This window comes from Alexandromys fortis, unplaced genomic scaffold (genome assembly GCF_014885135.2).
Source record: "Alexandromys fortis isolate MF-2015 unplaced genomic scaffold, M_Fortis_MF-2015_v1.1 scaffold_36, whole genome shotgun sequence".
NCBI classification, from domain to species: domain Eukaryota; kingdom Metazoa; phylum Chordata; class Mammalia; order Rodentia; family Cricetidae; genus Alexandromys; species Alexandromys fortis.
The window spans coordinates 3737189-3752544 of record NW_026067915.1 but is presented as its reverse complement, the minus strand read 5'-3'; the positions used below and the strand labels follow the sequence as shown (position 1 = coordinate 3752544).

At 44.2% G+C, this 15356-nt stretch overlaps 1 protein-coding gene across 3 annotated transcripts in view; it reads right to left on the bottom strand.

Annotated features, from left to right (window-relative positions):
- Positions 1 to 15356, bottom strand: part of Ryk (receptor like tyrosine kinase) — a 76193-nt gene that overhangs the window by 31350 nt on the left and 29487 nt on the right. For all 3 annotated transcript variants that reach the window (XM_050139593.1, XM_050139594.1, XM_050139595.1), the window contains exons 3-6: positions 12643 to 12742; positions 10141 to 10275; positions 8136 to 8189; positions 4842 to 4986 (exon numbers count right to left, since the gene is read on the bottom strand). In XM_050139593.1, the coding sequence (XP_049995550.1) occupies positions 4842 to 4986; positions 8136 to 8189; positions 10141 to 10275; positions 12643 to 12742 (434 nt within the window). The remainder of the gene's footprint in view (positions 1 to 4841; positions 4987 to 8135; positions 8190 to 10140; positions 10276 to 12642; positions 12743 to 15356) is intronic.

Here is a 15356-nt window from a genome sequence, read left to right as displayed (position 1 = left end):
CAAGACTGCTAACGGGGTTCCATGGAGGATGTGCGGGTACAGCCCTGAGGACGCTGCTCAGCCCTCAAACACACACTTATAAACCATCACTATTTTACCCTGAGGAATACTGTGCATCACGTCCCCAACCTTAGAATCATAAGGACCTACAGGGTACATGCTTTTGCTGAGCACTTCAAGGATCCCACTGAAGGCTAATTTGTTAGAAGTTCAGTATTTGGTACAGCAGGGGAAGGGCTGCATCTCAAGGGCGAAGCAGATGAGGAATTTCTCCTCAGAAGTGGAGCGAGAAAACCTTCCTCACAGGATTTCTGTGAGGCTCAAATTTATGATGGATGTGAAAGCTCAACAAAATGTCCTGCAAGCAATGGTACCTACGGCTGAATAAACTTCAACAACTGGACACTAGGTGGCACTCCTGGGTCATCTAAAAATGTTCAAGATTGTGAGTGGTCACGCAGCCTTAGGGCCATCTATGTCAGACTTTCATTTCCTTAAGATATTAGGGTGAAATGCCCAAGAAAGGAATGAGCAAAGCAATAGTGGAGAGAGAAACATTTTTTGGAATCAAAAACTTACTATTATAAGAAAAGCAAGGTATAGTCGGAGGCCTGCCCCAACATCCAGTAAAGCCCACGCCTTCAAAGCTACATCACAAGAGGTAGTAAACAGATTAAAATGTGTATTTGCTAACATTTAATAGTTTAAGACTATTCTAAATAAATCTGATTTTTATAAGCAAGTAGGCATCCTGGTTTAGAATAAGCTAAGAATTTGGACAGAGATCTTCAAAATACTAAATTCTTACTCTATTCTTAGTGAGTCATTGACTCAATAAATGTTTATCAAGTGTCTATGAGGTGACGGGTGCTGCTCTGGCTGCTGAGGACACAGCAGTGAACACGAAGTAGTTTCCCACCCGATTTACAGCTGGGACTTCTTGGTGGAGGCCTCATTGAGGCAGACCATAAACTCCATGGGGACAGTTAAGTGCCCGTTCACTCTGCCCTCTCCAACACCACCAGTGCCTAGCACAGTAAGCCCCTGACCCCCATGTGAGCCCAAATCACAGTGAGTTAACCACTCGCTGATGCTGACGGAGACGCCACATTCACCGAGTGGGAAGACATAACCCAGGCAGAACGTTTGCTTCTGACACGAGCGGCTGACACTTGATGAAAAAGGAATTACTCAGTATAGATTGACTTTCCCGCTTCTCTTCATTCTTCATTCAAATGGGTGTCCTGGACAGTTTTTGTCAAGATAGAGTTGTTTCAGAAGAGGGAAGTCAATTGAGAAAATGCTCCATCAGACTGGCCTGAGGCAAGCCTGTAAGGCATTTACCTGATTAATGACCCCTGTGGGCGGGCCCAGCTCACTGTGGGTGGTTCCATTCCTGAACTGGTGGACCCAAGGTGTCTAAGAAAGCAGGCTGGGCAAGCCAGTAAGTATCCTCCTTCCTCCATGGATTCTATATCAGTTCCTGCCTGGATGTCGGTCTGGGATTGAGTGTGATCTGCGAGTTACTAACTGAAATAAACCCTTTCCTCTCCAAATTCTTTTGGTCATGGTGTTCTATCACAGCAATAGGAACTCTAAGCTGGCTGCAGTGGATACATAGAGAAACCCTATCTCAAAGAAGAAGAAAACAAAAGAAACTCTAGTACTCTGTCTATTACTATGTATGCCAGTCTGTTAAAGCATTAAGGTAAAAACGAATACAGGAAAAACAGACACACTTTGCCACTGGTAAGGATGAAGGCAGTGGGATGCTGGAAAAAAATGGAAAATAGGAAAATGAAAATACCGCCAAATAACACATCCAAGCATCGCATATGCAAAGAACTGATTTCTCAATCTCTGACAGGGAGGCCACAAAGAAGACAGCTGCAGGCTCATCTCTCTGGGGGAGACAGACACTCTGCCCCTTCAGGACAGATTCCCCTGGTGTAACAGACTGCAGATCAGTTTGCTGGGTTAGGAGACGGAAAGTCACATGTATGGGCTCCATGGGTCCCTGATGAGAACACACCTCAGGGTAGCTACATTCTCCGCCTGTAAAGAAACTCTATATGTAACAGGTCACTGGCTCCTGCGTGCTCACAATGAATGAGCTATCTACTGCCCCAAGAGTTCACTGCAGTACAGGTGCCCGCTAGCCTACCAGGGAACAGAGCCTGGCATGCAGCAAGCATGTTATGTAACTACAATACAGAAATGATCAGAATGCAGACTTCCTGCTTTGCACAGGTCATAATGGTACAACCCCAGAAGTCACCGTCTTTAAGTCTGTTTCTGGGTCTTGATTACACAGTCAGCAAGAGGACTCTGCAGAGAGGAGCAGCAGGTGTCTCTTCAGTGCTGTCAGAGAGCTGCATAGGAACCTGGGCACCACCATTAGCTTGCCTGGCGTGTAGGCAGTGCTAGGAGGAGCCACGATTAGCACACCACACCTTTCTGAGAATGAAATCACCATGGCGGCACTTGCTGCATTTGGGGCTGAGACCTACTACCCCTCTAGCATCATTTCTCTAAACCCCACAATCTTTGCTTTACAGGTGAGGAGGCTAGAAGACTAATCACAGAAGAGCTGGACACAGATACAGACAATCGGGCCCCAGAGGCTAGCTCTTAACTACTAAGCTATGCCCTTAGTAGCAATAATATAAATTGCTTTTATTCAGACAATATCTAGAAACCTAGAGAGTTTGAAGCTCCTACTTGTGTGGAGACTACTTACTTAGCAGGAAGACACAAACATTTCGTGGAATCTAAGTTACAGAACAATTTCAGCCTGTGTGAATTCATGACCTTAAAACACATATCAGCAATCAAGAAAAACACAACTCTATGGGCATCAGAAGAGATCTGTTAATTGGGTCTAACAGTATGTGCCTGTTAGGAAGTGGAGGCAGGAGGATCAAGAGTCCAAGACCAAGACCAGCCCGGGTTCATGAGACATTGCCTCAAAAACACACAACAAATAAACAAAAGACACACCTAAGTGTGACTTCTGACTATCCACCCTGCTCTTCAGTGACTCCTGTGGCTTACACCATCTCTCAAATCATATACAAAATCATATACATAACGCTTTTATCCCCTCAACTGCTTCCAAATGTCAGTTCATCCTCTGTTAAAACAATGAACTCCATTATCACAATGTATACCAAACATTCTGAAACATAGCATCTGCTATCCTAGCTAGCTGTCAACTTGAGACAGTCTAGAGTCATATGAAGGAGTCTCAGTTGAGGACTGCTCAATCAGACGAGCCTGTGGCTATGTTGATGAGGAAATTAACCACTGATACGAGTGGGTCCAGCCTACTGTGAGCATCAACCCAGGCAGGTGGGCCTGAGATGTACAAGGAAGTTAACTGGACAGGAGTGAGAAAGCCAGGCAGTTAGCATCCGTTCCCCATAGTTTCTGCCCCAGGTTCCTGCCTTGATTTCCCTTAGTGACAGACTGTGACCTGAAAGTGTAAAATGAAATGAAGCCTTTTCTCCTCTAACTTGGTTTTAGCCAGAGTATTTACCATGGCAACAAAAAATCCAACCAGAGCACCTGCTTTTCCTCTAACTTGTTTTTGATCAGTGTGTGTTACCACTGCAACAGAAAAGCCAACTAGAGGACCTACTTCTCCTCTAACTTGGTTTTGGTCAGAGTGTGTTACCATGGCTACAGAAAACCCAACCAGAGCCCTGCATGTGTACCACTGCGCTCCATCACTTCTCTTCTTTCTCTTCCCAAGGAAGGGAAGGAACACAACGAAGACAAAGTACTTAGGAGTACTGCATCCATCCGGCTCCCTGGCCTTTCCGGATCTTGTTTATAAAGGAATGTTTCCCTTTATACCTTTTACAGGTCTACCATACAGAGTTAGGACTCTGAGTTTAGGGAGAGGAGACACTGCTCTCTGCCTGGAAAAAGCTTACAGTGTTGTTATAGGAAATCTGGAGTATGAATTATGGGTTTAGACTGGCAGAAAGTACCCATGGCCCCAGTATGAACAAAAGCTCTGAAGGGCAAGGTGCAAGGCACACAGTGAGGGGAAAGGAATCACCTGACAAGGTGCAACTAAGGATTCAGCAAGGGTGGTAGCAAGGGTTCAAAGTCAAATACAATGCTGAGAATGTCTTAGTTGGTGTGTAGGAGGCACTAAGGATTGTGGGTTGTGAGCACGCATCTACCATTCCATCTTTACTTCTCATTGCGTTGTGGCTACAGCGTCATCTCTGACTCACCCAGGTTAGGCAGGCACCTTCTGTATTCCCACACTACATTATACATATCACAATAATCAATTCTATACTGTAATTATGAGTTGACATCAAAGAACCTTGATACCACGAAGTGTATCATTAATCTTTGGTAATCCCAGCACTTAGTGTGATTATCTATCCAGGGTATCTCTACTTTGCTATGCATTAGGATCATCCAGAAAACTTTAGAGCACAGCAGATACCCAAGTGGGGAGGGAAGGCAGGTGGGGGGAGGGAGGGGTAGAGAGAGGGGGTTGGAAGAATCCAGAAGGAAGGAAGGAAAGGAACAGTTTCAAAAAGGCAATTGGAGCCTGGAGGCAAGTCAGGATAATGGAGATGAAAAACATATTTGACCACTACTTCTCCCTACGTTATAACTCCACAGAATTTAAAAGATAAAAATAAAAGCAGGAAAACATAAAGAGGGTAACCAAGGCATCTTATTTCCTCTTTGCTGGGGCTTGATCATCCTCCCTTCTCCCCTGCACTGGTGTGTCTGGATGGGGGTTGGGGGGCACTCATGCACATGACAAGCAACTGATTTTATTTTTTCTTTTCCCAAAACATGTACAATACCTGTCATCCAGTTCAATCCTTTTCATACTATGAAGGTGCAAAACGGCTAATATTATTGCTACAAGAAATATTACTGCACAACAAACTCCTACACTGATATAAAACACACGCGTGGAAGTAGTTGGAGCTGCATGTACAGGATCATCTGAAACAAAAATGAAAAGCACATTAGGCTTTTTAAACAAAGCTGAAGGCGTGCTCTGTCCTAACACAGTGAGTACTCGCCATTCCTCACAAAAACCCACATTTCATCACACTCATTCTTTGATAAAAATCAGAAACTCGCAGTGTGGGGCTCACGCAAATTTTGGTGTCTTTGTTACAGTTTTAAGAAAAGATTTAAAATTTCTGATTAATAAAAACCATAGACCCTCAAAGGGGGCATAAAATGCCCCAGTCCTAAGACATCGGCAGAGTTGTCCCACAGAATGCTCTGCAGGAAAGCAAAGTTCCACCGCATATTCACAGAAACAGAAATGGAATATTCCATCTAGCACAGTTGCCACTGGCCACCTTGGCTATGTGGCATGAAAAACAACTAGAGCAATTTTATACCATGCTAATGAATTTACAACTTTGAGACTACATGGGGCTAATAGTCACCCAGCTGGGCAAACAGCACAGATTTTTTTTTTTAATCAATAAATATTATTTTGCTTCTTTGATTTTTTTAAAAGGTTCTATTGATTAAATATGATTATACCTGGCTAATGTTATTTTAAGAAAAGAAACACTTCAGGAATACAAAAATTAATTCAATGCATAAAAGATTATACCACAAACACAGCACACACTCTCCCTCCCTCCCTCCCTCCCTTCCTCCCTCCCTCCCTCTCTCCCTCCCTCCCTCCGTCCCTCCCAGGCTGATCAGAGAACAGCAGAAGGCAAACTGTGAAGGGGCTCATAGACACAGAAGTATACATATTATGAGCAGAATGCTGAGGCAGAGCTGCACGTGTTTCACATCGACCCCATCTTAAAGTACCCAAGGAATCGAGTTTATTCCAAACGAGACCGGAAGTCACTACAAGGTATCAAGCAAAGCAGAGACACACGCAGTGGCCTGACGACTGCATGCTGTGTGACCCAGCTGCAGAGGAAGCAAGAGCAGAGCTGGAATGAATGAGAACGTTACTAGGCCCTCTGATAGAGAGGCTACCTAGGCTTTGCTGGGAGAGCTGGTGAAGGCACCAAGCGAGTAGAGTGAAGCAGAGTCACAAACTTACAGGGCTCAAAGCAAAAGGCAGCAAAGCTGTGGCTTAAGAACCCATTGATGCTACCTTTAAGAAGCTATAAAAGAAACAGGTTGGAGAAGCTTGAGAAATAACTCTTGGATATTTTTTTCCTTGTATATAAGTTAAGTTTGAAATTACCAAGTGAAGATGTCAAACAAAAAAACAGACAAGCACTGGGTAGTGGAACCAGCTCAGTGGGTAAACAACTTGCTGCACAAGCCTGGCCATCTAAATGTGGGACCCACATCAAGGCCAGGTGCAGCAGCGTGCACTTATAATCCAGCATTCCTACAGCAAAACCAGCAACCAAACAATTAAACTTTGAGAAAAAAATCCAAAAGGTCAATTCAGGCAATCAAGTGGGATGGCTAGCTGTGCCTAGGTGAAGACAGGACTCCTGAGGGTTTCGGCATGCCAAGGGAGAGTAGCAAAGTCTTGGGAGGGGTAGAAAAGAGCTAAGGCCTACGTGGACAATGTGACTCAAGCAGTGTCCAGAGCTCCTGGGCAGGCTGTCCACGTGCACTCTGTCCAGCCACTCAGCTTCCGGCAGGCGAAGCTGCTCCTCCTCCTCACTGAAGTTCAGCTGTCAGAACCCAGCTGTCCTGCAGGTCTCAGGCACTTTCCTTAGACAGCTGCTGTCTCTATCCTTTAGAGGAGATTAAATGCCCCTCCTCAGGGTTTCCAAAGTCCCTTGTACTCTCTGGATCTCTCAGCCTACCATGCTGGGCTGCCATCACCACCTAATGCCTGTTCCATCTCCCCTGGAACACTCTAAGCACCTAACAGCTAGGCTGTTTGCTCATTTGCTTCTGCCTCAGTCATATATATCATCCTGGTCATTGTAGACTCAATAAATGTTGAATAGAGGGGTAAAAGGTGGAAGGAAAAGAGCAAGGAAGAGAGGGAGGCCAACACTACTACATTGATCTTACTAAGAAATACCCTAAAAGCATTAAAAAAAAAAAAAAAAAGCACCAGAATTTAAGTAAACTCGGGAGGCAGTGGCATTTAAATTTTTTCTTTTCTTCCTTCTCAGAGATAAATAGTCTAGCAAGTACATAATCTCTGACATTATTTTGCCTTTTAAAAAGCTCTACTTAATTCCTAGCACTGCAGAGATAGAGAAATGAGAATCAAAAACTCAGGAGGCAATGAGCTCTCAACAACACAGAGCTCCAGAGCAGTCTGAACTAGTATGTGTTGGTCTGCCTGTCCCATTCCGCCCAAAGTATGTGTTGTATCTGTCTCTCTCTCTCTCTCTCTCTCTCTCTCTCTCTCTCTCTCTCTCTCTCTCTCTCGGTGTGTGTTTGTATGTTATATGCAGGTATTTATATGTGTGCACATGTATAGAGACCAGAATCTGACCTTCAGTATCTTCCTCTATCATTTCCTACCTTACTTTTGGAGACAGGACCTCTTGCAGAACCTGGAACTCACTAGCTGGCCAGCGAGCTCTGAAGATCTGACTGTCGCTGTCCCTCTTCCACCTCCCACCTTCCCACGCCACACAGTGCTATGTTACAGGAGTATACCGCAGCACCCGGCTTTTACATGGGTGCTGGAATCGGAACAAGTCTTCATGCTTGCGTAGCAAGCACTTTACCAACTAAGTCACCTTCCTCTCTCAAAATAAAAAATAAATTAAATAACATAAATTTGCATTTTCACCTAGATTAAATTAGCTGAAGGCTGGGTCCAAACTACGAGTCAGATTCTCTAACACTGTGCTAATGAAGGTATTACACATTTTTTTTTTAATATTTGTTCCTTTATTAGGCCTACCTGAGAAAAATCACAATATAAAGTCTTGCTCCTGAAAGGCATCTGTTAGTTTGTCAGTGCTGTAAAAGATGTATGAGTTTCAATTCTCAAAATCCTCAATATCCTGACAGCTTCAATTGGGCTACAAATCAATCCACAGAACCCCAGCAGAATAAAGAGCAAACTAACATCAACACTGGAGCAGGCATCAAGCTCCATGCAAGCACACTCACGTGCTCACACACTCACATGCACTCTTCACTCTCATGATGGAGAAAGGTAACACAATAACACTTACAAATAGTTCTGCTAGTGTTTCTGTCCAAGGCTGAAGTTTTTACTTCTTCAAGTTCTGGATTAAAAAGGAAATAAAAGGTACTTCAGAAATGGCTTTCCATAAGAATCCTTACACACTAACACATCTTCAGAAATGGCTTTCCATAAGAATCCTTACACACTAACACATCCTCTGAACACGAGGTATTCGCTGTGAGACGATGAAAACTACTGTCCTTCTATGGTCATCAGAGCCATCACCAGTAGAGAAACAGCCTGTGCTGGTCACTTACAGCTTCCCAGTGAGATAGGTTTCTGTGGTGAAGAATGTAGAGAAACCCACACACTTACCGTCTTCACGGAAACTCACGGCACAACCAGCTCAGTGGAAAGACTCTAGAATTCTAGAGAAGGAAAGCTTCCTGATCCCTAATTCTCACCTAAAGATAAAGAAACTTGCAGGGAATAATAGCTCTTAGCATTCCACAAAGCACAGGGGTGCTTGCTAATGCAGTTGTGGACAAATTACGACCACACATTAAGAAGGTTAGGTATATAGTAAATCTAAAATAGAAGTTTTCAAAAGTCAGGCATGGTAGTGCATGCCTTAATCTCTGTTACCAAGGGGGATCACAAGTTCTAGGCTTGACTGGATTAGGTAGTGAGTTCAAGGCCAGAATGGATAACTTAGCAAGATCCTGTCTCAAACAAATATGCTAAGATAGAATTGGAATACAGCTCAGTGGCAAAGCACTCTCCTAGCACACCGAATTCAGCCCTAGTATCCATCCATCCATCCATCCATCCATCCATCCATCCATCCATCCTCCATCTTGACTAGTTATACAAGTCCAGGTAGCCTCTTCAAGGCCTGGTGTCCTCATGCCAATCACTTAACGATAAGGTTGGAGTAAAACCTCTATAATCCCCATAGGCTTTAAACTTACATCAAAGTAGTTATATAACTCAGAGAACTAGAACTGCACCAAAGCTAAGGGTGCTATTTTTTTTTTAAAAATGTCTCTATTCAATGCAATATAGCTTCTTTGTTGGTATGTGTCTTGACATTTGCCACCGTAACTCGCTTTTTGACCCTGCACGTTTGAATAACACCCAGCACTAATTTTAATTGGCAAATTTGTAAACACAGTTTCACAAAGAAGTCAAGAACCCGGATTTGCCCCTTAGCTGCAGCACTTTGTCTGAGCCTGGCCAGGTTACTCAGATCTTCTGAAAACACACCACCTGGAGCTGATGTAAGGATATGTGGTTTAGTGCGGGTAACACTTACAGACCACAGAGAGCACTGAGTGAGTTTATGGTTTGGTTTGTTTCTACCTTAAACAGTAAACAGTTTGACGTATTTGTAAATTCAGAAACTTTACCTCTGGGCTACATGGAGATTAGATAACCTTTAAGAATTCTTAACATCTCAAAACTCAGCCTTGGTGTGCTAGAACTCACTGATCTGTGGTGACCCAAAGAGGTAATAATTATTAAGTACCCACACATGACATCCTAATTCTAGGCTAGATTGAATTACCCTTTAAACCCTCTCTGAAACAGCATCATGAATATTTTACAGATGAGGACCTAAGCCTCACAAGGTATAATAACTTATCCCCCTTCCTGAGAAGAGCAGAGATATGATCCCAACCGGGCCCACATGACCCCCTAAAGTGAAGCTCCTGCAGAAGCCAAGTTCATCAAGCAAATGCTTAGTCACAGCTGCTGTGGCCCCTATGGAGTTTATTTTCCTTCTTTACCCGTCAGTCATACAGGATCCACTTCACACATCTAATGGAAACATTCAGGCAATTCTACAGGCAGAGAACCAGAGGCTGAGTGAGGTTGAGATTCTGGCTACATACTACCTGGGGTTACCCCAGGATCTCATCAACTTGTGTGCTTTCCTTTTCTCACAACTACAATAAAGACTTGGTCATAATTAGTCTGTAAACAAGCACCACCATCTTCTATGGACCTCTTATTTACATGAAACACGTGTTGTTAAATACAATCCTTACTTTTGTAGCACATTTTCCTTCGTTTAAAATTTAAGACTGTGAAGTTTTTGGAAGGATGTACTGTCAGGTTGAGCTGCATTAGTATCATGACTTCAGAGTCTACTTTGCCGGTACAGGAAAGCTCGACCCGAAACACTGTTTAAAAGAAGAAAGAGAAAATACTTCAGTGTCCTAAAAATCAGGATCAATGCCCCAACAGTACCATTCAAACGTTTTCATTTATTTCTGCTCTCAAATAAAACAAACAAACACATTTAAATAAGTGGACCAGACAGAAGCTTTCGGAGACTGCATCACCTCAGTTCTGGCCATTTATATTCCTCTCATTGTAGATACAGAAGAGTGCTGAAGAGGAAACAAAACAGAGATGAAGGGATGACAGTCAAGCCTTCTTGAGATTTTGAACATGCTAGTTTGTTGTATGTATTCTGCTTTCCAATATACTGAAGCAAACCCTGCTGACCTTACTAGTCTCACAAGCAACAGTAACAAAATTACACGGTAAGTAACGACTATGCAGTACCAAATGCAGTAATATATCGCTCCAGGCCTTGGAAGGATGTAAATGTCAGGAAGGCAGCATATGTGCTGCTGTCTGCGGGGCAGACATGAGATGCACAAAATAAAACACGTCATCACCATATTCCTAGAGCAGGGGCATCCTTTCCTGCTGTCTAGCTAACAAGGTGGGGGGAAACCAAAGCCACACTGAACTGGGTGGCAGGAGAGTTCCTGTTGGACTTAGAGCTATGACATACAGATGAGCAAATACAAACATTAACACACCATCATGACAAACAGAGACATAGTAAGAGCATGTTTGGAAGTACTCTCTGTGGAAAATGTGTATGTATATTTAGGGATCACATTTAAAAATTATCTTATCCAAAAGAGAAATTACTCATAAGTACCCCTTAAAAAATAAAAACATTGTTACTGGGGTAAATTACAATAAATCTATATAAATTACAATAAATCTATAAATGAAACTGACAAATTCTTAGCTAGGAATTAAAAACAACACTGCCCTTCTAAATAGGATTAACTTTAAAAAGTTTTCTAGCGATGCTAACGATGAAAAAGTAGATTTTAGTAACTTTTTTCTTATCTTTTAGTTTATGATTTCTTTCCTATAAATTGAGAAATTATTTCACTATCTATATGAGTGGATCAGAGATTTAGGCATTTCTGAACATCCTTGCTGACCAACAAAAATTAACCAGCCTTCCAGCACTGCCTTAAAGCCTAAACGAGCATGTGCCACTAAGAATGAGTGAATAGATAAGTGAACTTAATAAGGGAATAAAACTGCCAGGAAAGCTCTACTTCTTTGTTCTTTAAAACAGTGGTGGTGATGATACATTTTAAAATCTCCATGTCCTAGAGTCTTTCTGTGTTGCTTAGGTTTTATTAGCTTGACATAAACTAGAATCATCTGAGATTGGAATCTCCAACGAAGGGAACTGCCCCATCAGACTGGCCAGGCACATCTGTGGGGCATTCTCTTAATTAATGATTGATATGAGAAGGCCTAGCCCACTGTAGGAAGTGCCAGCCATGGGCAGGTGGTCCTGGGTTGTATAAGGAAGCAAACTGAGAAAGCCATGGAGAGCAAATAACACTCCTCCAAGATCTCTGCTTCAGTTCCTGATTTGAGTTCCTGCCTTGACTTCCCTTGAGAATGGACTCTAGAAAGTTTAAAATAAACCCTTTCCTCCCCAAGTGGTGTTTACCACAACAGAAAACTCAAAGGGTCTGTTTACAAACTGTGAGGGTGGTGGAAATAAAACATTCAGTCCACTTATTCAGACACATACTGAGCGCCTATTGCATGCCCAGCTGCTGGGCAAGGAATCACCAGATACTGTAATAAGTTTATTAACAGTTACATGCCAAGTTGGTATAGGCAGGAAGCACAGAGGAGTTAACAATTGGAGGTGGGACAGGAAGGGGATGGTGTAGACTTTCCATCTTATTCACTGGATAGATGGGAACTCACAAGCAGAAAAAAGGGAAAGAAGGTTCCAAATTGAGGCCAGCACGTACAAAGGCCTGACTGGAATGTTTGAATATGCTGGAGCATGTGCAAAGGCCTGGGTATGAGAACTGAACACAGACTGGACTCTTGGGGTGCTGGAACATGGGCAGTGGCCAGGGCAGTTGGTAATGGACACAGGCAAAAGTTGAGAAGTCTGCAATGAGCCAGCTGACTGGAGCAGGAGACACTAGAGGTCCTGATGCCCTGTGGTCAGATGCAAATGGACAATGACCACTCAAGTCAATGGTAGCAGGTGGGAGTAAAGGGCAGAGGCAGGGACTCAGATGCAGATGCCAGAAACACAGAAAAGGAGCCAAGGATGAGCTAAGTAAAGACAGCTCTACAAAGATATAACAGAATTCATTAAAGTACTTTTCAAAGCCAGGCATCCAGTAAACTGTCCTTGTAGGGATGTGAGGGAGACAGCTGAAAGCAGTGTGCTAAGTCTGTCTTTGCTGGCTCACCTGATAAAGTGCGTGGCACTTCCCCTTGAGCAGAGATATTGACCTGGGGCATGCCCATAGCCACAAAATTGTCTACTTGGAATCCCAGCTTATATTCAACCTGTGAAGAGAGAGAAAAACATTGGACCTGTAACAACAGAAAGGCCTTCATTAATGAGCTCATAATTAAGCAGGACATAAGCTATTCACAGGTGCAAACAATTCCAAAGAGCAGGTCTCCAATCCCAGCACTCGGCAGGCAGAGGAAGGTGGCTCAGTGAATTCGAAGCCACCTTGGCCTACATGGTGAGTTCCAGGCCAACCAGAGCTACAAAGTGAGACCCTTTCTCAAAAATTAAATAAAAATAATAAAAATAAAACCATACTAGGAATTTTCAACCAGATAAAATTCAATCCGAGGCCTATTTGGTATCTAGACCAGGACCACCTTTTCCCATAAAACTCTAGCAGCCTTCCTGACAGCAATGATACAGCCAGAGATTTACTGTTACCATGGTGTCACCACAACACCATGACTGCCACCAAGGGGTGCGAGAGAGCTATCCCTAAGGTACCCTCGGGCTTTCCAACAATAAAGCATCAGGATAACTGCACAGTTGTGCCAAAGTTATCTCTGAATAGAACCATACAGCCAGGGAAGGTGCACGAAGGAAATTAGAATGGCTCTAGAATCACGAAGTCATGTGACCTACACAGATAAGCAACTTTTCCCAAGCTTCAATTTTTAGAAAATAAGGATCATTCAACATGAGGAGCAACTGTGTTGACAACACAACACACTGTGACAGTGGCTCAGGGCCCTTTGCTAACTGAAGACCCAGAAGCCTCAGAGGCCTCTCCCATTGCCAAGCCGCACTTCTCAGAAACCACCAGCTTCCTCCCACCCCAGGGATTCTCACGCAAACCTCCTGTGCTGTCAACACCGCTGCATTCCTTTTGTTCCCCATGTGAGAAAGCTCAGGATTTTGGACAGTCTTTCCTACTCTCAACCTCTGCACAGCCATCTCCCTCGCGCTCCCCCTCAACGTGACTTTCCCTTCAGGCATCCTCCTCTTCTTCCTAATGTCCTGGGGTCAGTATGGGTCTAAGGCTGTAAGGGCCTCTCTAGAATCACCCTCTACTCCAAAGCTCACTCCCAGTGGCATGTCTCCTGTCATCCACATGCTAACACACTGGACTCTACAGAGGTTCTGACTGCTGGCTCACTTTGTCTCCTGCCATATTTCTGTTAACTCTGAAATGCAGTGTGCATTCTGACATACCACTCAACTTCTCCATGTCCAAAACAGATAGAAAAATACTGCCCATTCCATCCAAGATCCCAGCACGACCACTGACCACCCACCACTGGTCCCTACAAAAGCAGTTCTGTGCTCACTACTTTAAGTCAGACAGCATTTATGAGGCATGTTTATGAGCCAAGGCTGTGCTTGTAGAGGGGGAAGGCAGTGGTCAATTAAACTACTTCCTTCCTTCCCAGCACAGCAAGGACCACTTGGTTTCACGTTCCCACAGCCTGAGCCCCAGCAGGCACATCACTGACACAGTCATTTTGACACCTTCTCCTGGTTCACTCCTTATTCCACACACTTGCATAGCAGCTGCTGCAAACCCACTGCCCTTGGCTTAGCTTGCTGGGGGAATGAAATCCTGGGGCACAGTGTTTACCCCACCCCCACCCCTGGCAAGTCCTGTGCCCAGTGGTTGCTCTTCTTCAACCTCACTGATGGTCCTTGGTCCTTACTGCTACGGCACCTTCCCTGCTTCTTCTCTTTCAGCTAGCACAGAGGAATTTTGTTTGTCCTTTCCAGCATCGGACAGATCTGTCAGAATATCTACCCTCCGTACTCTGGTCCCAAAGGAGGCTCCAGCCTCTCATCACAGGATAAATCCTTCTCCCCATACACTAGGCTCCAACCCATTTCACCACGACAAGATCTCATCTTGCCTCTCACTCTCCTTTACCTCCAACTACCTGCTAGGCATACCACCTTGTAACCCTACAGCCTCACATTTTAAAGATTCAGAGTCGAGCTTCCCCCCTTTCACCAAACTCAGGAAGTTTCTGTAGAATGTCATGCTAGAATCCAGCCTCTGCTCAGGTCACTATCTGTAGCAATCTCCTCTCAAAGATCCAGACAGGCACCCTACTGAGACACTGTCTGTGAGTTCCCAGCTACAAGTCACTCTGGGGCCAGGAGCTCTCACCTGGGAAATTAGTTACTTGGTGACACTTCCTGCTCCCTAGTCCTCTCCTGGCTGGGAATCAGAGAATCCGCCTACAGGCATATGCTATGAAACTTAGTCCATCTTCAGATATAAAAATGAGACACGACCTCTCTCACATGGGTTCTGGTGCCTCTCTCCAGAGACCCTGCCATGTTGTCCTTCTCTGATGCTAGAGCCTGACGTCTCCTTGAGACCCCTGTCATACTGTTGCCTGTCTGTCCATGACATTAATAGCTTTTCTAGAAACTTCTTACTTCCCTAGCAATCCCCTGCAGTCCCTCTTGAGTACTCCCCACAAAACCTTTTGATCTCCTTTATTAAAAGCCTCAGTTACAGCCGGGCGGTGGTGGCGCACGCCTTTAATCCCAGCACTCGGGAGGCAGAGGCAGGCGGATCTCTGGGAGTTCGAGACCAGCCTGGTCTACAAGAGCTAGTTCCAGGACAGGCTCCAAAGCCACAGAGAAACCCTGTCTCAAAAAACCAAA